At 43.3% G+C, this 21050-nt stretch overlaps 7 protein-coding genes across 7 annotated transcripts; 4 read left to right on the plus strand and 3 right to left on the minus strand.

Annotated features, from left to right (window-relative positions):
* Positions 1-968: 968 nt before the first annotated feature.
* On the plus strand, positions 969-7284 carry H6S33_009681 (uncharacterized protein; the record flags this gene model as incomplete). Its single annotated transcript, XM_044841103.1, has 10 exons — positions 969-2226; positions 2287-2428; positions 2484-3149; positions 3206-3949; positions 4029-4341; positions 4396-5478; positions 5533-5784; positions 5846-6502; positions 6557-6872; positions 6932-7284. 10 exons carry the CDS (start codon positions 969-971, stop codon positions 7282-7284), a joined length of 5784 nt encoding a protein of 1927 aa, XP_044698496.1.
* Positions 7285-10044: 2760 nt separating this feature from the next.
* Positions 10045-11544, plus strand: H6S33_009682 (uncharacterized protein; the record flags this gene model as incomplete). Its single annotated transcript, XM_044841104.1, has 4 exons — positions 10045-10278; positions 10344-10406; positions 10458-11084; positions 11149-11544. 4 exons carry the CDS (start codon positions 10045-10047, stop codon positions 11542-11544), a joined length of 1320 nt encoding a protein of 439 aa, XP_044698497.1.
* A 316-nt stretch (positions 11545-11860) lies between these two features.
* On the minus strand, positions 11861-13100 carry H6S33_009683 (uncharacterized protein; the record flags this gene model as incomplete). The annotated part of the gene is made up of 5 exons (XM_044841105.1): positions 11861-12004; positions 12065-12303; positions 12363-12565; positions 12643-12879; positions 12946-13100. The coding sequence occupies 5 exons, from the start codon at positions 13098-13100 to the stop codon at positions 11861-11863; spliced, it is 978 nt and encodes a 325-aa protein (XP_044698498.1).
* Positions 13101-13585: 485 nt separating this feature from the next.
* On the minus strand, positions 13586-14819 carry H6S33_009684 (uncharacterized protein; the record flags this gene model as incomplete). The annotated part of the gene is made up of 4 exons (XM_044841106.1): positions 13586-14035; positions 14239-14434; positions 14630-14712; positions 14817-14819. The coding sequence occupies 4 exons, from the start codon at positions 14817-14819 to the stop codon at positions 13586-13588; spliced, it is 732 nt and encodes a 243-aa protein (XP_044698499.1).
* A 341-nt stretch (positions 14820-15160) lies between these two features.
* Positions 15161-17007, plus strand: H6S33_009685 (uncharacterized protein; the record flags this gene model as incomplete). The annotated part of the gene is made up of 9 exons (XM_044841107.1): positions 15161-15199; positions 15276-15374; positions 15468-15595; positions 15660-15678; positions 15753-15878; positions 15926-15968; positions 16021-16051; positions 16111-16193; positions 16250-17007. 9 exons carry the CDS (start codon positions 15161-15163, stop codon positions 17005-17007), a joined length of 1326 nt encoding a protein of 441 aa, XP_044698500.1.
* Positions 17008-17675: 668 nt separating this feature from the next.
* On the plus strand, positions 17676-19732 carry H6S33_009686 (uncharacterized protein; the record flags this gene model as incomplete). Its single annotated transcript, XM_044841109.1, has 8 exons — positions 17676-17760; positions 17817-17951; positions 18023-18043; positions 18123-18277; positions 18337-19075; positions 19131-19391; positions 19446-19636; positions 19697-19732. 8 exons carry the CDS (start codon positions 17676-17678, stop codon positions 19730-19732), a joined length of 1623 nt encoding a protein of 540 aa, XP_044698501.1.
* A 366-nt stretch (positions 19733-20098) lies between these two features.
* Positions 20099-20951, minus strand: H6S33_009687 (uncharacterized protein; the record flags this gene model as incomplete). The annotated part of the gene is made up of 5 exons (XM_044841110.1): positions 20099-20137; positions 20201-20271; positions 20330-20443; positions 20499-20692; positions 20755-20951. The coding sequence occupies 5 exons, from the start codon at positions 20949-20951 to the stop codon at positions 20099-20101; spliced, it is 615 nt and encodes a 204-aa protein (XP_044698502.1).
* Positions 20952-21050: the final 99 nt, after the last annotated feature.

A 21050-nucleotide genomic window follows, 5' to 3' on the forward strand; every position in this document is an offset into this window, starting at 1 on the left:
CGATATTATAGTTTTAGGCAAACCTTTTTTTCTCCACAACAGCGGCCCCGTTATGATAAGTTTTGGTCAGAGTTGAAACCATCCCTACGCCCCTTGTCTCTATAAAAAGTGATACATACATGTATGTATATTACGTGTAGTACATAGCGCCATACCACGAGTACTAGTGTGCTGCATGTACATGTACAGTACTACCAAGAAGGTTGGTATAATCAATACTGCTGTGTCTATTGGGTTTATGTAAATGTACGATCTCTAGGATGTCAATTGAATTCGATTCTGTATCGCTACGGTATTATGCGGCTTATTGAAACGGAGGGAACTCACACGTATGTGCTCATTAAAGTACATCTCTAGAAAACGGAGACTGGTTCTGGTTAATTCTTTTCACTACATGTACATGACGTACTGCAGATTTGGCCAAGATACCTTATAAACGCTGATATAGAAGATCGGTGCTAGGCCTATGCTATATTAAGGATTAATGAAGGGTCTTCTACACCGATTAACCTTCTTTAATATACACGGAATTTACCGCAGAGGCTAGTAATATTATTAGTTCTCCTAAAAGGCTTAATTCTATGACATAAACCAAGAAGCATGGATTATTTGCGCCAATCAGTTGCTACGTTAAGCGTTGATGGCCTTAACGCTGATTTTTTTTTCGGTTGTCACTCTTCAGCTCGGGTAAACTAATCGATTCTAATATAAAACCCACCCAGAATTACTTGGATGTGAGATTGTCTACCTCCCAACTTTGGTCTACAACCGCCATCACAACAACCACCACAACTCAGCATCCAGCATCCAGCATCCAGCACCCAGCACCAAGCACCCAGCACCCAGCATCAAGCATTCACCATACCTTAGCTACTGTCCATTGACCTTCCTGTGTTGATTCCCTCCTCGGGTCTCGGTATCTTTTTGAAATGGAATCAACTTCCAATCAACTAGGCAGCCCAGGCACTATGTTTGCACATGATAACCCTTCGCTTGAGCAAACCGAGTCCAAGAAAAACGTCGATTTCCTTTCTTTAAAGCCGTTAGATATGTTTAAAATTATGAGTACAATGAGTTCTCAGAATCTACACGATCAGGGAGCTGTCTCGACGAGTGGGCCGTTTCCCCAGAAACTCCGAGGCCTCGATGTTGGATCTCGGGGCTCAGTGAAAGTTTCAATACCCAATGGTAGTGAAACACCAATAAACGTTGCGCCAACCAGAGCTTGTGATACCCTTTGTGACTCCGAATTGGAGTCGGGGATAAACGATATTTTCACTAACACTCAAAACAATAAGGTACTAAGCCCCGAGTACTGTGATTCGACCTCATCTCGAATAAACCACAAAACCGGCCATTCCAAAAGGTCTCCTCAACCTAGTTCTAAAGGACGTTTTTTAGCGTCTAATAGAATCGGTCCCTCTATCATTCCGACTCCTGATCTCAACTTCCCGTCGAGACAGGATATTAAACGCTCTTACAACCCCCAGAACGAAGTGAAAAGTCCAATTTCGAGTTTTGGTACTGCTTCAACGTCTGGATCTTACGTGATACCCAAAAATCCTGTCATTATGAACCCATACCCACAAACATCCAATTATTTTTCCGAGAAAGCTCCTGCTTCCGAACTTCATTTAGAAATCAACCAAAAAAAGACCCAAAGCTTGGTACAGCCTTCTCAGCAGAGGGGACCAAGCTCTACATTCAATCAGAAAGAAGCGGCTCCAATCTCTCTTAGTGTATTGAAATGCAGACCTGAAACTAAGGTATTTCCCCGGCAGAGTTCGGCGCCGCCTGCTAAGGAACTCTCTGGCTCTGGGTTGGATTCTGGTTTGGATGGTGAGAAAAATATCTCTCCAGAAGTCGGTGGCCCGGTTCTAGGAGGCGCAGGCTACTCCTTCGTTACAGAATCTAGATTCGCTGCTATTGCTCAAAAAGTTAGTAAAGGTAGCAATAACGGAGCGGTCAGTTCAAAAGATATTGCGACTGAGACTCCCAACCAAGATCGGTCTAAGCTTAGCCACGATTCATCGCCCAAAGAAATGCTACAGGAACAACAATCAACGGAACATCTTATCCAACCAAGGGAAGTACCAAATATCGACATCAGTGGCAATCTGCATTTCAAGAACCATTCAGGAATTGAGGAGGGGTCTTCTATATCGATGTCAACAACAGCCTCCGGAAGCGGTTTCGGGGAACCTTTGGGGTTTAAAGAAGCCGCAGGTCAATCCTTACCGGATTCCTTGGATATAGTGGATGAAGATTCTAATCGCACATCTTCAGGAGGCGATAAAAATGAAAACGAAGAAAATGCGGAGATTCAAGCTTTAGGAAATCTCAATGATATCGTGCTCGTTAGCCATAAGCCATATACAAAACGCGTAACTGCTAGGCGTCGAATGCGCCAAGGAGAATTTGCTAAATGGTTGGTTAAACTGCCCTCTGGTGTCCCGCGATAGTATGGCATTAATGTATACCAGGTGCGAAGAGAAATCTAAAGAAATCCAAATCGAAGCAATAATTGAACGTCATCAACAGGATGAGGAAAAAATGTCCGCGAGAGCAATGATTACATCTCACAAATTCATCATCTCGGACCCTCGTGAATATCAAATGGAGCTTTTCGAAATTGCCAAGGAACGAAATACCATCGCAGTGCTCGATACAGGCTCCGGCAAAACCCTTATTGCCTGTCTTTTAATCCGACATATGGTTGACCAAGAGCTTGAATCTCGTATGCTTGGCCGTCACCGCCGTGTCAGCTTTTTTCTTGTTGACTGTGTAACACTTGTTTTTCAGCAGGCAGCAGTTTTGAATTGCAATATCGATGCAAAGATTGGCAAGTACTGTGGTGACATGGGAGTTGATCTCTGGAAAAAAGATATTTGGGATAAAATTCTTGATGATGAGCAGGTAATTGTCATGACGGCAGATGTGCTTTACAATTGCCTCACGCATGCATTTATCAAGATGGAAGATATAAATCTTCTTTGCTTTGATGAGGCGCATCACGCAAAGAAAAGGCATGTATATGCACGGATAATTAAAGATTTCTATATATGTGAGCCTGAAGATAAGAGACCGAAAATCTTCGGGATGACTGCTTCACCAGTTGACGCACGAGTTGATGTTGTTCAGGCTGCCTTGTAAGTACTCCAATCCTAAATAACTGTTTTAATCTAATTCCTTATGTTTAAAATAGAGAGCTTGAAGAACTTCTTCACAGCAAAATTACAACTGCAAGTGACCTGATGCTGCTCCAGAGCTCTGTTAACCGCCCTAAAGAGGAGGTTGCAGCATACGTCAAGCTTCAAGCTCCATTTCAAACCCAGCTCTGCTCAAAACTCTACAGCAAATATGGTAAATACGAATCCTTCGGAAAGATATTTGCGTTCTCCAAGCAGTGTGCTTCCGAACTCGGCCCTTGGTGTGCAGATCAAGTATGGAGATTTGCACTGTCTGAGCAAGAATACCGCAAACTCAAACGTAAAGAGGAACGAAATGCGAATCGCCAAAGTAGTCAGAATGGTCTCGATCTTATCGAAAAGGATATACAACTCCTCCGGGAAGCAAAGATGGATGTTCAGAATCATGTTTTTGACACTCCGGATCCAGAGACCAGTGATTTAAGCTCAAAGGTAGTTCTACTGCATCGGTTCCTTAGACATGTGTATGCCGAAGAAAACAACAACAAATGTATCATTTTTGTCAGTAGACGATACACTGCTCGTGTTCTAGCTGCACTATTGAAGGAAGTCGGGAGCCAGTATATGAAACTTGGTATCCTTATTGGATCAAGTTCTTCCGGTGCCGGTGATGAGAATGTCACTTTCAGACAGCAAATGGTAACTGTAAGCCAGTTCAGGAGGGGTAAATTGAACTGTCTCATTGCTACTTCGGTGGCGGAGGAGGGCTTGGATATACCAGATTGTAGTTTGATTATTAGGTTAGTGACGTGGTTCCCGCAGTCACTCTCAACCTACATTGTCCCTATAGTCCTTTTCTAGAAGCTAACTTAGAAATAGATTTGATCTATATACCACGATGATTCAATATATCCAGTCGAGAGGACGAGCACGTCATTCAAAATCTCGCTATATTCATATGTTGGAGGCCGGCAACGAAGAGCATAGGAGAATTCTCGGCGACGTACGAAGCGCAGAGGGGATCATGCGAACCTTTTGTCAAAGCCTTCCGGAAGATAGGTTACTTAACGAACCACCCAATAGCGAACATCTCCTTGATGAAAGCGATCGTATTTACATCGAGCCAGAGAGCGGTGCGAAGCTAACCTTTTCGTCTGCAATGCAAATTATGGGACATTATCTTGGTAGCTTGGTGAGTTCTAAAATACCTCCCCAGGTTGTGGCCATGCTGAGAATAGTATAATAGCCTCATGATGGCGAAGATTTGTCTCCACCTATCTATAAAGTTCGCCATCTTGGAGATAGGTCGTATATCTGTGAATTATTACTCCCTGCTGCATCGCCAATCACTTGCGTTGAGGGCACAGTCATGACTACCAAAGCTGGAGCAAAAAGAGCCGCTGCATTCGAAGCTTGCTTACAACTCAGAGCTAGAGAACATCTGAATGCTCACCTCCTCCCAAAATATAGAATGAGGGATATTCCAAAGATGGCCAATGCACACTTGGCCTTGGATTCCAGCAAGACTCAAAATTATGCATCGAAAGAGAAACCCACATTCTGGACAATCAAAGATAGCACACCTCCTCCACAGGTTTGGGTAACTGTATTTCTTTTATCCAATCAACAGGAGATCAATGAACGGCTTCTGCCAATAGCTATCGCTACCAGGGAAAAGCTTCCTAATATTCCAAGCTTTCCTATATATTCCGATAGAGGTGCCCTTTCAGATGTTATTTCATTACGTCTAAATAAGCCCTTGGACGTAACGGTTCAGAAACTTGAATTACTTAGCAGGTTCACCATACGTTTGTTCTACGACTTATTCAATAAGCTCTTTGAGCAAGACGACTCGACGTTTCCATATTGGATCTCACCGTGCAAAAGTGGAGAGTGGAATGAGGAAACCTTAGCTGATGATGTACTTGACTGGGAAATGATGACATACATCATGTCCACCCTACAGTTAGAGTGGAATGACAAAACACCAATCAATAACTTCGTTGATAGGTTTCTTGTGGATAGAAGGCAGCGGAGTAGACGTTTTATTGTCTATGATTGTGATCCGACGCTAAGCCCCAAGGATCCTGTTCCAATGCAAATGCCTCATGGATCGACAATCTCCAGTATACTTGACTACTCGTATAATGCTGGGAAAAAGGGTGCTGCAAAATGGAAGGGCATAAAATGGAAAATCCCAGAGACAGAGCCTGTACTGGTAGCTGACCGACTGCTGCATCGGCTGAATTACTTGGACCCCCCTAGTGAGAAGGATGCAAATACGGGTACCGAAGCTTGGATCTGCCCTTCGGCTTTTCAAGTTTCTATGGTATAGGCTTATAATTCTTGCTAAACACCTTCATGTCAATTAACATAATTTTAGATACCGTGTCATGTTATACATATGGCCATGATATTTCCGTCTATCAGCACTAGAATCGATGCATACCTTCATGCTTGGGACGTCTGCAAACTACTAGGGATGGAAGACTTGGATCTTAGGCTGGCTTTAGAGGCTATCACAAAGGATTCTGATAATTCTCATGAACATAATAAAGATCAAGTGAATCCAAGGAAAGGAATGGGAAATAATTATGAGCGCTTAGAGTTTTTGGGAGATTGTTTCTTGAAAGTGGTAAGTGTTGATACTTCTTTTATGTTGTGGAAATTTAGCTACTAATCCTTGCTTTTTTAAGGCATCTTCCGTTAGTCTTTTTGCGGAAAATCATGAGAACGACGAGTATCAGTTGCACGTTAAACGTATGTTACTCGTTTGCAACCAGCACCTATTTGAAAAAGCCAAACGAATCAACCTGCCAACTTATATCCAAACGGAGGGATTCTCGCGTCGCTGGTGGTATCCAGCCACCATGAAACAGATTTTAGGAAAGGGCACTGGTAAGAAAATTAGTAAGCCAGGCAGTCTACATAGGCTCGCCGACAAATCTATTTCCGATGTATGCGAGGCCTTGATAGGAGCAGCAATCATCGACAAAGGCCTTGATGGCGCTACCCAAATGGTAACTGCCATCTTACAAACACCAGAACACCAGCAGAAAGAATGGGCCGATTACTACAAAGGATATACCAAACCTGGATACCAGACTGCTCTACCCTCTGCTTCACAGATAAAATTAGCAAGGGATATTGAGAAACAGATTGGCTATAAATTTCAATCCCCAAAGTTACTTGTGTCTGCGTTCACACATTCAAGTAATCCTTACTCTTGGGAGAAGGTGCCATGCTACCAGAGGCTGGAGTTTTTAGGAGATTCTCTACTGGATCTGGTGTGTGTACAGTATATCTTTAATAAATATCCAGAGGCAGATCCCCAATGGTTGACCGAGCATAAAGTAGGTTTACTCTACTCGTATATATTATGTTCCCGGAGTACTAATCTTGTAAAGATGGCTATGGTTTCAAATAAGTTTCTCGGTGCCGTTTCTGTCGTAATGGGCTTTCATCGAAAACTTAAGAGGGTTGGCCAGCATTTAGATATTGCGATTCGAGACTATGCGATAGAAATCACAGAGGCCAAAGAGAAATCGAACGGAGCAGTTGACTTCTGGACATCAGTAAGCCCGCCACCAAAGGCTCTACCTGATATCCTCGAGGCATTTATCGGTGCCTTATTTGTCGATTCCGAATTCAATTACCAGATAGTTGAAAAATTCGTCTCTGATTTCATCCTTCCATACTTCGTTGACATGACTATTTATGATAGTAAGAGTACTCCCTAGTCTGTTTTGTCTCTATATCCAAGCGCTGACATTGCCTTCCAGATTTTGCTGGCCAACACCCGACCACCTTCCTAACCCAGCGCATGACAGACCTGGGTTGCACCAATTGGGGTTACGAAAGTGAGCAAATCAGGACTGAAGAAGAGTACTTTATTCTCACCGGGATTTTGATCCATAGCAAGGTATTCGCGTTTGGGAAAGGACCATCTGCGAAAGCTGCAAGAATTTGTGCAAGTGAGGCTGCGCTTGAAAAGTTAAATAGCGATGGGTTGATTGAGTTCCAAGGCATCTGTGATTGTAAAATTGTGGGGGAGAAGGAGATGAAGGATTTGGAAACAGCTAAGGGTAGTGGAGCGAATGGTGAGGAGGAAGAAGTTGTTTGGCTAGAGGAATAAATCTTGTAACTCTTAAATCTCGATTTTATACATTTGTCTACTATAATATCAGCACTATGTACAACACACCAGCCAGCGGTCTGATAGATAACGGAAGGAGCATTAATTAAATTTTCTGGCCATGGTGAAGAGCTAGCTATAGGAGATATGAATGAAAGTAAAAAAACACCAGTGGCTCCGCGATCCGGAGGGTCCAATATTATGCAGTATTCGACGTTGAACAAAAATTAACGCCTAATTAATCTACATACATACGTATATTATATCTAGTAGTCGAAAAGAACACCCCAAATCAAACAAGAAAAATTTACAGGTATAAATAGGAACACGGATAAAATGTTCTTAACGCCCAACACAGTAAATTATGGAGCGGTAAATGTGCCAAAAGCAACCTTACCAACGGTAGTAAATTATTTACCACCGGTGGTATAAGCACTGAATTTCAGTCATTGTATCTGCATGCTATCCTACATTAGTACATTTCCACCGGTATAAACACTGAGTTTCGGTCTTTATGCTGCGCTATACTAAATAAGTAAATGTTCAATCATTAATGCCAAAACTTATGAAAATTTCCCACCGGTGGTGAAATACCGCCACCGATGGTGAGATTCCCCATCGGTGGACAATTTTCATATATATTGGCATTATATGGCCCCTTTTGGCCAAAAGGTCTCGCTTTTATCATAAAAATTAACATTATAGGTATAAATACTGGTTTTATTTTCACCACCGGTGGTAAAATAATTTACTACCGTTGGTAAAATTACTTTTGACACATTTACCGCCCCATAGTAAATGGTCTCGAGAGTTCATCCGATTAATGATCTGCCGAAGAAATATATGTACGGTTTGATTGCCATAACTGTAAAGGTTGCATGCAATTAATGAATTAAAAAAAAAAGAAAAAAGAAAAAGGAAAAAAAAGAATGTACTGTTTGGAAATTTGGGCACTAGTAAAGATGAGTGATAGGCTATGATTCAACCACTAGCTGCTAGCTAACAAGCTTAATATAATAATCCTTTGGATATACAGTACTCATTAAAGGGTATACTTACTAGTCATGATCAGTAAATCAAAAAGTATTTAATGCGACACCCGAAGTAAGTATCAAGGGACGACATGACATGTCTTGTGCTGTGGAACCTCCGACATGGTAGGAAATAATGTTTGACACTACATGTAGCCTCGTGCCCAAAGCAACGAGTGAAGTGACAAAAGTCTGGGAACGAGACTACATTTGGTGCCGTTATAATCACAACTACATATATATAACCCAATCATCTAGCTGGATCGTTATCGATAGTCGACGCGGTTCATGGCCATGGACTTAAGGTGTGTATATAAGATACATGTATATATAAACTCAACTGACCTAGTACATAACTGTATAACATTCATCAAGATAGGGGTATTTATGTTCGGAATTGATGTATGCAGTTACCAACTCTTGAAATCTAAGAATTTCGTTGTGATGCAGCAGCGATAGGTCAACCGAGAGTAAGACTTATCAATCATATGTATGTATGCACCCTTGATGCTTCTCATGTGTACTCTACATAAGTAATTATCAAGCCCAAAAACCATATCAAGTGATACTCTAGGTATATGTATCTACTACTTAATAACCAACCAGGGTTGTCAATACCAGAAATTGTTAGACACATGAACTAGTTAGGCAGTGAGCTCAGTACTGTACCTACTCTGCTGCGAATAGGTATAGTGGCACCCCAGTATCTGCAGAACCGATGCTTTAGCGTTGCATAAGAGATCTGGGCAGGGTTCTCTGAGGCGTGCACATGCCAACCTGATATTCTAATACACCCCTGCTTGTGGCCCCCTAACCCTATTACAATCATTTCCTGCGTCGATAAGCGGAACATACAAACACGCTTCAGATCGTAAATAAATGTCGACATCAATAAAAAACCGTGTGATCTAGGTACAAAAGACTGCATAGACTTTGACATGAAGGGACTAAACCGTTTGAACGCATCGACAATCATTTTAGGTTACTGTTAAAGGGCTTCAGACCTACTATCTAGAATCAATAGCGCACTTGAACAGCCCTGGCTCTGGAGGGCCCGGTCACGATAGAAATTGAGAATAGACGTCATTGATTCTACAAAAGTGATCGTAAGTAATTTAAATGTGGTCCCTTGCTGGGATTTCAACACTAGATTCTCCCCTACCATATGAGAGCTTCTTTGCTAGTGAAATATTTACTAGTAACTCTATGATCCAATGAGAATTGGCGCAGGCGAAGGGATAATAAGTCCATTGAAGGAGTTGAGGGTACCTAATAGCTCGTGTCTTACATCCTGGCTACATACATGTACTCTACATACTTCGTAGCTAGTCTCGTACCCATCCCCTACTTAGCAGCAAGGTAGACGGGTTGGGGACGAGCCTACTTCGTAGCTAACGGCAAGGGTCCTGTTAAGCTCACAGAGACAGAGCCCGGAGGTCTATTACACCGCGAAACCATGTACATGTACAATGCTCGTCCATTATGCAATCAAGAAATTTGAATCAATTAACGAGTATGAACTATCAAACTCTCCGGATAGATCCCTTTCCGTTTCCATACGAAATGTGAACTACATATAGCAAGTACATATATAAATATGTAAACCCTCTCTTCATGTTGTAGATAATCAAAAACCTACATCTTCTCTCGTCATAAGTTTCCTACTTCCCTCCCTCCCATCCCCATACAGCTACTCTAAATTCCATCTGTGATCAATCGATTTCTCGAAATGGAGCTTCTCTCAACAATATCCTCTACTATCGGCAGTGTGACATGGGGCCCTCTCGTAGGCCTCTCAAAAAGATCAATATTGATGCTGCTGGAACGAATTGAGACAGGCTCTCTTATCATCGAGACCCAAGATGGAGAGACTTTCTCGTATGGCCCTGGCGGTTCTCCATCGAGTCATCTCGAGGTTAAGAGTGATATGTTCTGGGTCCGACTGCTCTTATTTGCAGATATGGTACGCTCCTTTTTTACATATACTTATCGTCATCTTTAGTCGTTGGAAATTGACTAGATTAATAGGGATTTTCAGAAGCTTATATGCTCGGGGAAGTTGAATGTTCAGACTTATGTTCCTTCTTCACTGTAATACTTCCAATTTCTTTCCACCTTCCCAAGCTGACAGTCCTCTTATAGGTCTTCATCAAAAACCGTGCCCAACTTTCAAATGCAAATACCATCTCCTCCACGGTGTTCAATTCCTTGACCTCCATCGTAAGATCCACAAACACAATGACGAATTCACTCCTCAATGTGGCAGCACACTACGACATTTCCAACAACATGTTTTCTGCTTTTCTCACACCTGACATGACATACTCATGTGCCCTCTTTGACACCTCCGTTCCCAATGACTCAAACCTGGAAGCAGCGCAGTACAAGAAGCTGAACAAAATCATTAGCCTCGCCAAAATTAAGAGCACTGACCATGTTCTCGAGATTGGGACAGGCTGGGGATCTTTTGCCATGGAGGCAGTGAAGAGGACAGGGTGTAAGGTGACTAGTCTGACACTATCTGTGGAGCAGAAAGCATTGGCAGAGAAAAGGATTGCACAGGCAGGATTGGCAGACAGTATTACAGTGCTATTGTGCGACTACCGTGCGTTGAAGGCGCCGAAAAAGAAGTTCGATAAGGTTGTATCGATTGAGATGTTAGAGGCTGTTGGAAAGGAATACTTGGACACCTATTTCGAGGTCATACACCGGGTTCTGAAGGCCGACGGCGGGATCGCAGTGTTTCAGTGTATCACTATGCCAGAAACTGTAAGAGATACCCATTCAATTACTTACCATTCTTGAGGGACATTAATTAATTCCTGTACTCTAGAGATCCGATAGCTACGCTAAAGGCAATGACTTCATTCGCAAATACATCTTTCCAGGGGGCTACCTACCTTCCCATACACAGCTGGTGAACTCTATAAATAGGGGCTCTGCAGGCCAGCTTGTCCTTGAATCTGTAGACAATATCGGTGGGAATTACACTCGCACACTCCGGATTTGGTGCGAGGAATTCCTGAAGAAATTTGATACCCAAATAGCCCCTGCGTTAAAGAAGCAGCATCCGAATATGAGGAACGACGATGTGGAGGTATTTAGAAGAAAATGGGTTTATTATTTTACCTATTGTGAAGCCGGATTTAAGAGCAAGGTGTTGAACGATATCATTTTCAGCGTTGGAAGAGAAGGGGCTACAGAACTTTATGAGGGGATACCATTATAAAACCGAGCCTGAAATGTGGGGATGATTAATAGATCTTGTGGGCGATAAATAATAAATTTTCCTAACTGGCACGATATTAAATTTACTTGCGCAACGAATGGTGTTTGATCTAGTCTAGAAAATTAGATAATTGAAGTTTACATGGGTAAATTAAACAAGAATTCTACTTGTAGTTACATCTATCTTATTGTCTTCCTTTAGCATATATCGGGCGAAATGGTGCATCATATGCACAGTAATGGTTCTTTCCGATCATGAGATGATAATCGCACACAAAAATAATGATTAAAGCTCAGATAGGTACAAGCAATTTTAGCTACGCCTTCTGTTTCTTCTTCTTTCCGCTAGCTCCCTTCCCTCTTTGTTTATTAGCATGTCCTGGGTATTTGGCTGCATGCAAGGTCTCAAAAGAATCTTTCTGTAGTCTATAGAGACTCATACATGCTCGAGCATCTTCAATCTATCCGTCGTCATATTGTTAGGTTGACTCAATTTCACGGGTTTATAAGAGGTCACGTACCGATGAATGCTCCCCGCCTTGAATCTCATACCCCAGTATCTCCTTCGTGAGCTTTTTCAGCCCTGGCGTTCTCCCTTGGCTCATCTTTCTGAAAGCCGGGTGCCGGCTTGTATCGCGGATATCGCGCTTAGGATGTGACAGCATAAGAGCCTCGAGATCGTTGTGAACAGCATGCCCAACAAGGATACGGTCATGTAAAATATCCGATACTTTCTGCTGAACTTCCTCAAATGTGATGGCTACCATATTTCAATTCGTCAACGAGGAAACAACCTCGCAGGAGATTGTGGGTTCATACCGGTTTTCATACTGGCAGGACTGACGCCGGAAACCCAAGTTCTCCAATCTGTGACTGGTTCCTTCGGCTTCACGAAAGTATCCATTACCAAATGTCCGTGGAAGTTAACAATTGACACTCGAGCTAGCGCACTGCGTTCGTTCTCCGCCCCGCCAACGCCAACCATTTCGCAGTCAATTGCGACATATTTTCCCACTTCTGTCCTATGTAGGCCTGGTAATCAGAATCCCTTCCCCCAGAACTATAATCACTGCCGGTGGTGTTGATGAGTTCGACTGACCTTGATGGGTCCGCCTCTGAGATGGCAACTGCCTCGGCGGACGTCTTGGTGGATTGTGGGGCTGTCGTGGAGAGGTTATAGGCCCGTGCGATATCAGCGACGGGGATATCATTGTCTTCGGCCCATGATGAGAGAGAGTTCTTAGTTGCAGTAGTTGAAGTTATTACTGCACCAGACATTTTTCGAGCTGTGAACTTGCTATCACGGTTCTTCGTCACCTTGCTATTGCTTCCGGGCCTGTTTTAAACATAGAATAAGTATGCATATATTATTGGAGAATATAAATACAGGTGTTGCGCATACAAACTGGACCTTATTTTTTTGACACTTTTTCGGGCATCCTCCGTCACGGCGGTCTTTCGCTTTGGCGGTGTATCTGTTGAGTCCGTTGAAGCCGCACTACTTTGTAGTTTCTGTTGAAGTATTTTCCAGTTACTGGAGAGGCCTGGGGGTGCCATTTTAAGTCACAATTGAGCAGGTATCATGAAGGAAAGCGAAAGCTGCATGTGCCGCATGGTAAGTAAGGTGTCGCGAAGAAGGCAATACCACGCTAATTTCAGAAAAAATTACGGCAGTGTGCACAGGCCGGTCGCGCCCCAAGTCGAGAATTAAGGCGTTACCCGGCACATGAACTCTTATGTTCAAAACTTGAAGTGAACCAGCCTACATGTAGTTTGATGGAGTGTTTTACAAGGCGAAGAAAAAGGATTGTTTAGCGAGGATTCATCAAGATATATTGAAATTGTTCATCCTGTACTAATATCGCTACACAAAAACAATCAACGCCGACCCAGTACTAAGAGGCCGAAGGGTATTTGAGGTGAGAAGGATCAAACACCCTCAGCCTATTCGAGCCTTTAATTCGAGAAACCCCCAAACCAGCCCAGTGACATAAGAAAACGAAAAGTTCGTACAGTCATCATCTATGTATTACGCATGGAACTCACTGGCATGAACCCATTGGTTCATCTACTGCCTGGCCCAGATCAAGACCAAGGTCCATTAGAGGAATATCTTTCTTTTCACTCCGCATTCTTTGTTCAGACCATGCCCTCAGCCTTACTAAACGGCGTATTCTGGCTTCTTTTTGCACACCCTGTGCTTCGAGAATAGCCTCGTTTACTTTACGGGCGACCTCTTTCCTCAATGCCGGGTCCATAAGTCCCGCGAGAGGAGGAGCAAGACTAGCAGGCGGGAAACACAGAAGAGCCATAGTTCGTTCGAGGTCTTTTAGAAACGCTGGGTTGCTAGGTGCTCGAGGTGCCAGCTCGTTTGTAGCAAAGGTAAGCGCCGCAGATATGTCACCATCTGGGTCTGAAGTGCATTTGCGGATCAACTCAATCAGCTGGAGGCGAAGAAGTGCGAAGTGTAAAGATGGATTCGTGTCTAATATCTATTTTAATTGAATCGGTCAGTACCAACTTAATGTTTAATTTTGAGGTGTATAGAATAAGAAGGCGAGGAGATGTGCTCATATTGAAGACTGAAGTTTTTGAGTTCGGGTTATCATCACCGACCCGAAGGTCTGAGAGTGGTGCATGAAACAGTGTTTAATCATAGCGGAGAATAAGAGTGTTTGATCTAGATTGTACTAACCTCAGGATTTAATTCGTTGATGCGTTCTTTTGCAGATTGGATGTCTCCTCGATGTATAGCATTTCGTATTTCCACTCGTTCCTGGATCGATTCTAGATCGATCTGCGGGGATATGTTTGCTTCCTGAGCAAATTTAACTGCTGCCGAATTATAACCTTCTATGACCAGATAGTTCATGACTAAGGCATTCAGATCACTTTGGATGGTTAGCCTCAATAATACCCGACTGATTACGGAAAGAAGGAATGGATGAAGAGGGTAAGGTATCAGAAACAAGTTAACATATTCTCTAACATGGTAATTTCAGAGAGATTCCCAACTTGAATGATTCATCATTTGAATAGGGTGCAGGCATAGAAATGGGACCAAAAATAAAATGAAGAGAACATACGTTTTGGTAACCTTGACCTCATCGACCCTCTTATCCCAGTCGATAGTAAACGACTTTCTCGAGGGGGTGGCCGTTGAGGAACTCTGGTTTAAGGCTGATGATCAGCACGCGCAAACATGAGGCGATGCGTGACCAGCTAGTCCCATGGGGCCAAAAGGGAGAAAATAAGAGCAGACATGATGCCTACCATAGTTTCTGCGCTGCCTGACCTGGACCGGGCAGGCAAAAAATGTTTTGCGGTGAAGGAGAGCGGAGGGAAAAAACGGCGGGTTTTATGGTGGAGGTTGGATGTAGAGGCTAGGAAGGAGTGGGAGATGAACGTCACGAAAACGAATGGTGGTGCGCCCTAAGTTAAATATCCCAACCCTAGCCCTGCAGGCTTGGAGAGGGTGTTGTCGACGCTGCAAGTCGTTTAATGCAACTGCCCGTTTGAATACATACGTGCTTAAAAAAAACTACTGAACAGAGGAGAATTCCCCGCCCTCTTCTTCTGCCTGCCGATATTTCTAGAGAAAGCAAAAGTTTATCAGAATGGTAGTTCACTACAGTCCACCTTGGGCGAATACCCATGTTCGTATATATCCTTAGTTTCCCCAAGTCTTTGAACTGGAGAACAAGGCTTACCGAAAGCCATATACATGTATAGATAATCGGTATTGCGGGTTCTAGCGGCTCTGGGAAGACATCTTTAGCTGTCAGAATTGTCAGCGCTTTGAATTTACCCTGGGTCGTGATTCTGTCTATGGTAAACTTGTTGCACCTCCCCCGCACTTTCTAGCAAGCCAGTATAATTGGCATGTCTCCTCAAATGAGATTAAAGCTCACGTTTTGAGTTTAGGATTCGTTCTATAAACCACTGAATCCAGAACAGTCTGCCCAAGCGTTCAGAAATGAATATGACTTCGACTCCCCAAATTCCATTGATTTCGATATTCTTGTAGAGAGACTTCGGGACCTGAAGCAAGGGTAGGTTCAAAAGCGATGTTTCTCGGTTCATGGAATACTTTCTAATTAAAAAAAATTGACTTAGGAGAAAGGCGGAGATACCTGTATGCTTCCATACGTCTTCACCTTAAATGGGATGTCATGTGAAGACATATCATTAAGAGGGGTCGATCATTAGGTCTATTCCTTTGAGAAGCATCAAAGAGAACCGAAGACGACCACCATATATTCGTGCCATGTTCTCATACTTGAGGGCATCTTTGCTCTCTATGATCCTAGAGTTCTAGAGCTACTAGATATGAAAGTGAGTAGTTCTGATGTCTTAGGTGTTTTGAGCTAAGTATAGGCTAGATTTTTGTAGACACGGATGCAGATGTCTGTCTTGCAAGAAGACGTAAGATTCGTGGATTCCCATCAGAAATAACACGTTGAATAACACAAAACAGTTGCGCGTGACGTCAAATACCGAGGAAGAGAGTATGTCCATTTCTACGCCGATGATTTAAAATGTGATATAAACTGACAAAAATTCAAAGTATTCATGGGGCGATCAAACAATGGACTACCTGGGTTAAGCCCAACTTCGAGCTTTTTGTTGAACCGCAGAAGAAGAACGCTGGTCTGTGGAGAGATTCATGATTATATGCCCAACCCGAAAATACTAATATAAGGCAGATATCATGGTTCCTCGCGGGATTGAAAACACAATCGCGATACAAATGATAGTGAAACACATTCAAAGGGCCCTCCTAAACAAATCTAAGGAGCATGTCAAAGCACTCCGAGCTCTCGGTCAAGGCCACGACGCAGACGAGCCACTCCCGCCAAGTGTCAAGGTCCTTCCAGACTCGCCGCAACTTCAGGGTATGCACACAATTATTCACGACACGGATACATCACGCGAAGATTTCATATTCTACTTTGATCGTGTCGCTGCCCTTCTCGTAGAAAAGGGCATGGACCATCTTGCTTTCAAACAAAAACAAGTAGAAACTCCTCAAGGAAATAAGTACTCCGGCCTGGAACTTTCTCGGGACGTCAGTGCAGTTGTCATACTCCGATCTGGGGGTGCTCTTGAAGTTGGTCTTACAAGGGTTGTCCCGGATGCCAGGATTGGAAGGTTATTGATTCAGTCTAATGTGCGTACCGGGGAGCCAGAACTACATTATCAGAAACTTCCATCGACTTTGATACACGATAGCGTCTTGGTTTTAGACCCGCAAATCACAACCGGGGCAGGAGCCTTGATGGCCGTGACAGTTCTCAAAGATTATGGAGTTGAAGAGGACCGTATTGTCTTTGTAACTTACTTGGCCAGCATAGTTGGCTTACGTAGATTAACGAAGGTTTTCCCGGGGGTAAAGGTAATCGTCGGGAAAGTCGAGGACGGTTTTGAGAGAAGGTTCATCGACGAGAGATACTTCGGGAGCTAGATTTTTTCTCTTTTTCTTTTTTTTTCTTTCTTTTTTTTTTTTTTTTTGAAAGTTCTGTTCATGATCATATAACAAGGTATATTATAGCAGTGGCACATGAATGAGAGCTATACATACATAAGTTCTATGTTGTTGAAATCCAGTCGTCCCTTCTCGAGGCCAGGGACATTCGCATAAAATGTTGCATAAAATGTTGCGTAAAAGGTTGCGTAAAAGATGAGAAACCCAGTGTCAAGTGTAAAGATTACAGTAGTAATTTCCCCTACGTTTCTGTCACTCTACGTAGCTACATGTATATTATTAGTGTAAGATCATGATACATATATTTAGGAACAAATCGAGCGATATAAACAGGCTTGACCCAAGCAGTCAATGGCTAAGACCAAGAGATTACTCATAATTCCGCTCCGTAAATACACACGTTCAAAAATCCAAATCGCCAGAGTCGAAGCTTTGAGCTGATTGTATTTAACTACATGTACTTCACAGTTAATGGTTTCAGCCACATGCGGCTTGTGTCTGTGTGTGTGTGTGGTGGGGCTCTAAATCTCAAGGTCTTGGCGGCATTTCTCAACCTACTCACAACCTACAAACTAACTTTCTTCCCCTGACCTCAACTACGTACCACAACATATCTCATCGTTTGTCTGTTCAGAGATTCAGTTTCAATGTCTGCAACTAGTCTCTTAAACCCTAAAGCGGAATCTGTTCGTAGAGGAGAGGCTCTTCGTGTTAATATTGCTGCTGGCGAAGGTACGTTTGGGTTTCCCCCACCTTAATCCTATCAACTGCTAATGCCTGAGCCATAGGATTACAGGATGTCCTAAAATCAAACTTGGGTCCTTCGGGAACTCTGAAAATGCTGGTAGATGGATCCGGTCAGATTACATTGACAAAGGATGGCCAGAAGCTTCTCCGTGAAATGACAATTCAGAACCCTACAGGTACGAAGCCATAATTTTAGTCCCTAATATATTCCACCGGAAGTATCTTACTAAATTTTGATGGGACATAGCTGTTATGATTGCTAGAGCAGGTAAAATAGCGAACTCCAACGGCCTTAAATACCAAATTAGAGGCGGGGTAATCGAAATTTGCTGACCCTTATTCATCAGCAACTGCATTGGATGATATTGCAGGTGATGGGACTACAAGTGTAGTACTGTTGGTTGGCGAACTGTTGAAACAAGCAAGAAGATATATTGAGGAAGGACTACACCCTCGAATCATCACCGAAGGTTTTGAAATCGCTAAAGTTGAGGCTCTCAAGGTAAGTAAATCCCGCCATACGCAAAATTGCTTCTATGGAAAGCTAACAATCATTAAAAGTTTCTTGATGACTTCAAAATTCTTCGCGAACCTGATCGGGAGCTTCTTCTCTCTGTTGCACGAACTTCTCTTTCGACAAAGTTGAACAAGACTCTTGCAGAATCTCTGACTCCCAGCATAGTTGACGCCGTCTTAGCTATCTACAATCCGCCCGCCAAGCCAGATCTTCACATGATAGAGATAATGAAGATGCAACACCGTACTGCCTCCGAGACCCAGCTTATTCGTGGCCTTGCCTTAGATCACGGTGCTCGTCACCCAGATATGCCAAAGCGCGTTGAAAATGCATTCATCCTCACCCTCAATGTTTCTCTAGAATACGAGAAAAGTGAAGTCAACTCTAGTTTCTTTTATTCCTCCGCCGCTCAAAGAGAGAAGCTTGTGGAAAGCGAGAGAAGGTTCGTGGACGAGAAGTTGAGGAAAATCGTCGAATTGAAGAAAGAAGTTTGTGGGGATGACCCTAAGAAAGGCTTTGTAATCATTAATCAGAAGGGTATTGATCCTTTGAGCTTGGACGTTCTTGTTAAGAACGGAATCTTCGCTTTGAGGAGAGCAAAGAGAAGGAACATGGAACGTCTACAGTTGGTTTGCGGTGGTGTTTGTCAGAATAGCGTGGATGACTTGTCCCCTGAGGTCCTTGGTTGGGCAGGTTTGGTTTATGAGCATACTCTTGGGGAAGAAAAGTACACTTTCGTGGAGGAAGTCAAGAACCCGAAATCAGTTACTTTGTTGATTAAGGGTATTGGCAGCCCGTTTCCAATTTCATTCAATCCTCTGCTTACCAAGCTATACAGGTCCCAACAACCACACAATCACACAAATTCAAGATGCTGTTCGTGATGGACTAAGAAGTGTTTACAATATGATTGTTGACGGATCTGTTGTTCCTGGAGCTGGCGCCTTCCAGGTCGCTTGCGCTGCTCACCTCACTGGAGAAGCTATGCGCAAGCAAGTTAAAGGTAAAGCAAGGACAGGTGTCCAAGCCTTTGCTGATGCATTATTGATCATCCCGAAAACTCTTGCTGCGAATGGTGGTTACGATATTCAAGATTCCTGTAAGTCGTCCTCTTCAAAATCTTCAACGTGATTCGTATTAACAGGAGAAATAGTGGCAGCACTTCAGGATGAACAGGTAGAAGGGAATATTGTGGGAATCAACCTCGATACCGGCGAGCCGATGGATCCAGTCGCGCAGGGAGTGTTTGACTCTTTCAGAGTTTTGAGAAACTCAATTGCTAGCGCTTCCAGTATCGCCAGTAACCTTTTGCTCTGCGACGAGCTGCTCAAGGCTAGGCAGATGGTATGTTCAATACATTCTAGGATGAGTTTCAATATTTACTAATTTTTCTTCTTCTTTTAGGGCGCAAAGACTGGACCTGGGGCTCCTGAAGAGTAGGATCTCCCGCAAAACAGGGCATGCTTTTTCTAGATATCACAATCTATAGAGAGCTTAAGTATGATATTATCAAGGCTTGATTGCGATGCTAGAGATATCCAGAATAAAGATCATGAAACCATAGGTTTGTCAAAACCAATCAAAGCAAGTTGTCAATCGGGATCCATCAGGTTAGGACCGGCCTTCGCCTACCTGCCCGGTAATCAATATCTAAAACCTTGAATTTGAAACACTAGGTGATTTTGAGCGTTTCAATTTGCCCAAAACTACTCCGCCTGGTAGATCCCACAAGCTGCTTATGTAATATCTACAATTGTCCGTATTTGCCCAAATACGACTTAGTAGTGTGTGTAATATCTCAAATCTCTACTTTGTCCTGATAACCTTCAACTTCTTCGGTGAATGCTACATAGGCGAATGCGGTTAGAGCTAGCTATAGGAATTAAGGGTGGGTTATTGGCATCATACGTAAAAGTTAGAAGCATATGCTTTAGGCTTGAACCCTCTTTCGTTTGGTTCCTGAACAAACCATTCATAACCTGAAACCACCGGTGATATTAACAACTGGGTAGTTGATAAAATCGAAACATAACATACCTTGCTTCTCTGCAAAATGAATTGCGTCCTCCTTGGTTTTGAAGAAGATGTGAGTGCCTTGCATATAATCACCGCTAGACTGCCAGCCCATCAGGCTGTTCTCCCATCTGTGACCTGCGTGGAAGTCAACCATATGTATACGAATTCATAAGCATTCGGCGGGATTTACCCTTCCCCAAAACATCCCAATCCATTCTCCACTGCCTTCCATTCCAGTTTCCGGATTGGGTGGCGGGTTTCGCTGGTTTGAAAATCCTTACTGTCCTTGATTTAAGATCAATAGGGGCGCCCGAAAAGGCACCTACATCAAGAGGTTCGTCTGGCCCACGGACTTCGGAGGGGACTGGCATAGGGGAGTAGGCGCTATAGTTGGTATATAATCAACGCGCAAATTCGTGACCAAAGCAGGAATTACTCGAATATACCTCGTTCCATGGTCAGGGACAAGATGGATATCTCCCTCTGAGGTACCTGCACCGTTGGTGGGGGAGTTTGGCTGTGTAACCACGCCTTTCAACTCGGTGGACTTGTAACGAACGAAGTTGGAAGGGTTTCTGGTAGGCGCTACAAGCATAGCAGGCCTGCGAGTAAGAATAGCCCATGATGCTCTGAAGGACGACATTGTTGAGCTGTGGGTTCAGTATTTAGACAGGTTATGGGGTGGTGGTGGGGAGCTGGGGATTAATATTGGGCGGCGATTAAACCCTTGAAGATTAAGGTC

This window comes from Morchella sextelata, assembly GCF_020137385.1.
Source record: "Morchella sextelata strain SCLS chromosome Unknown scls_3, whole genome shotgun sequence".
Taxonomy (NCBI): Eukaryota; Fungi; Ascomycota; class Pezizomycetes; order Pezizales; family Morchellaceae; genus Morchella; species Morchella sextelata.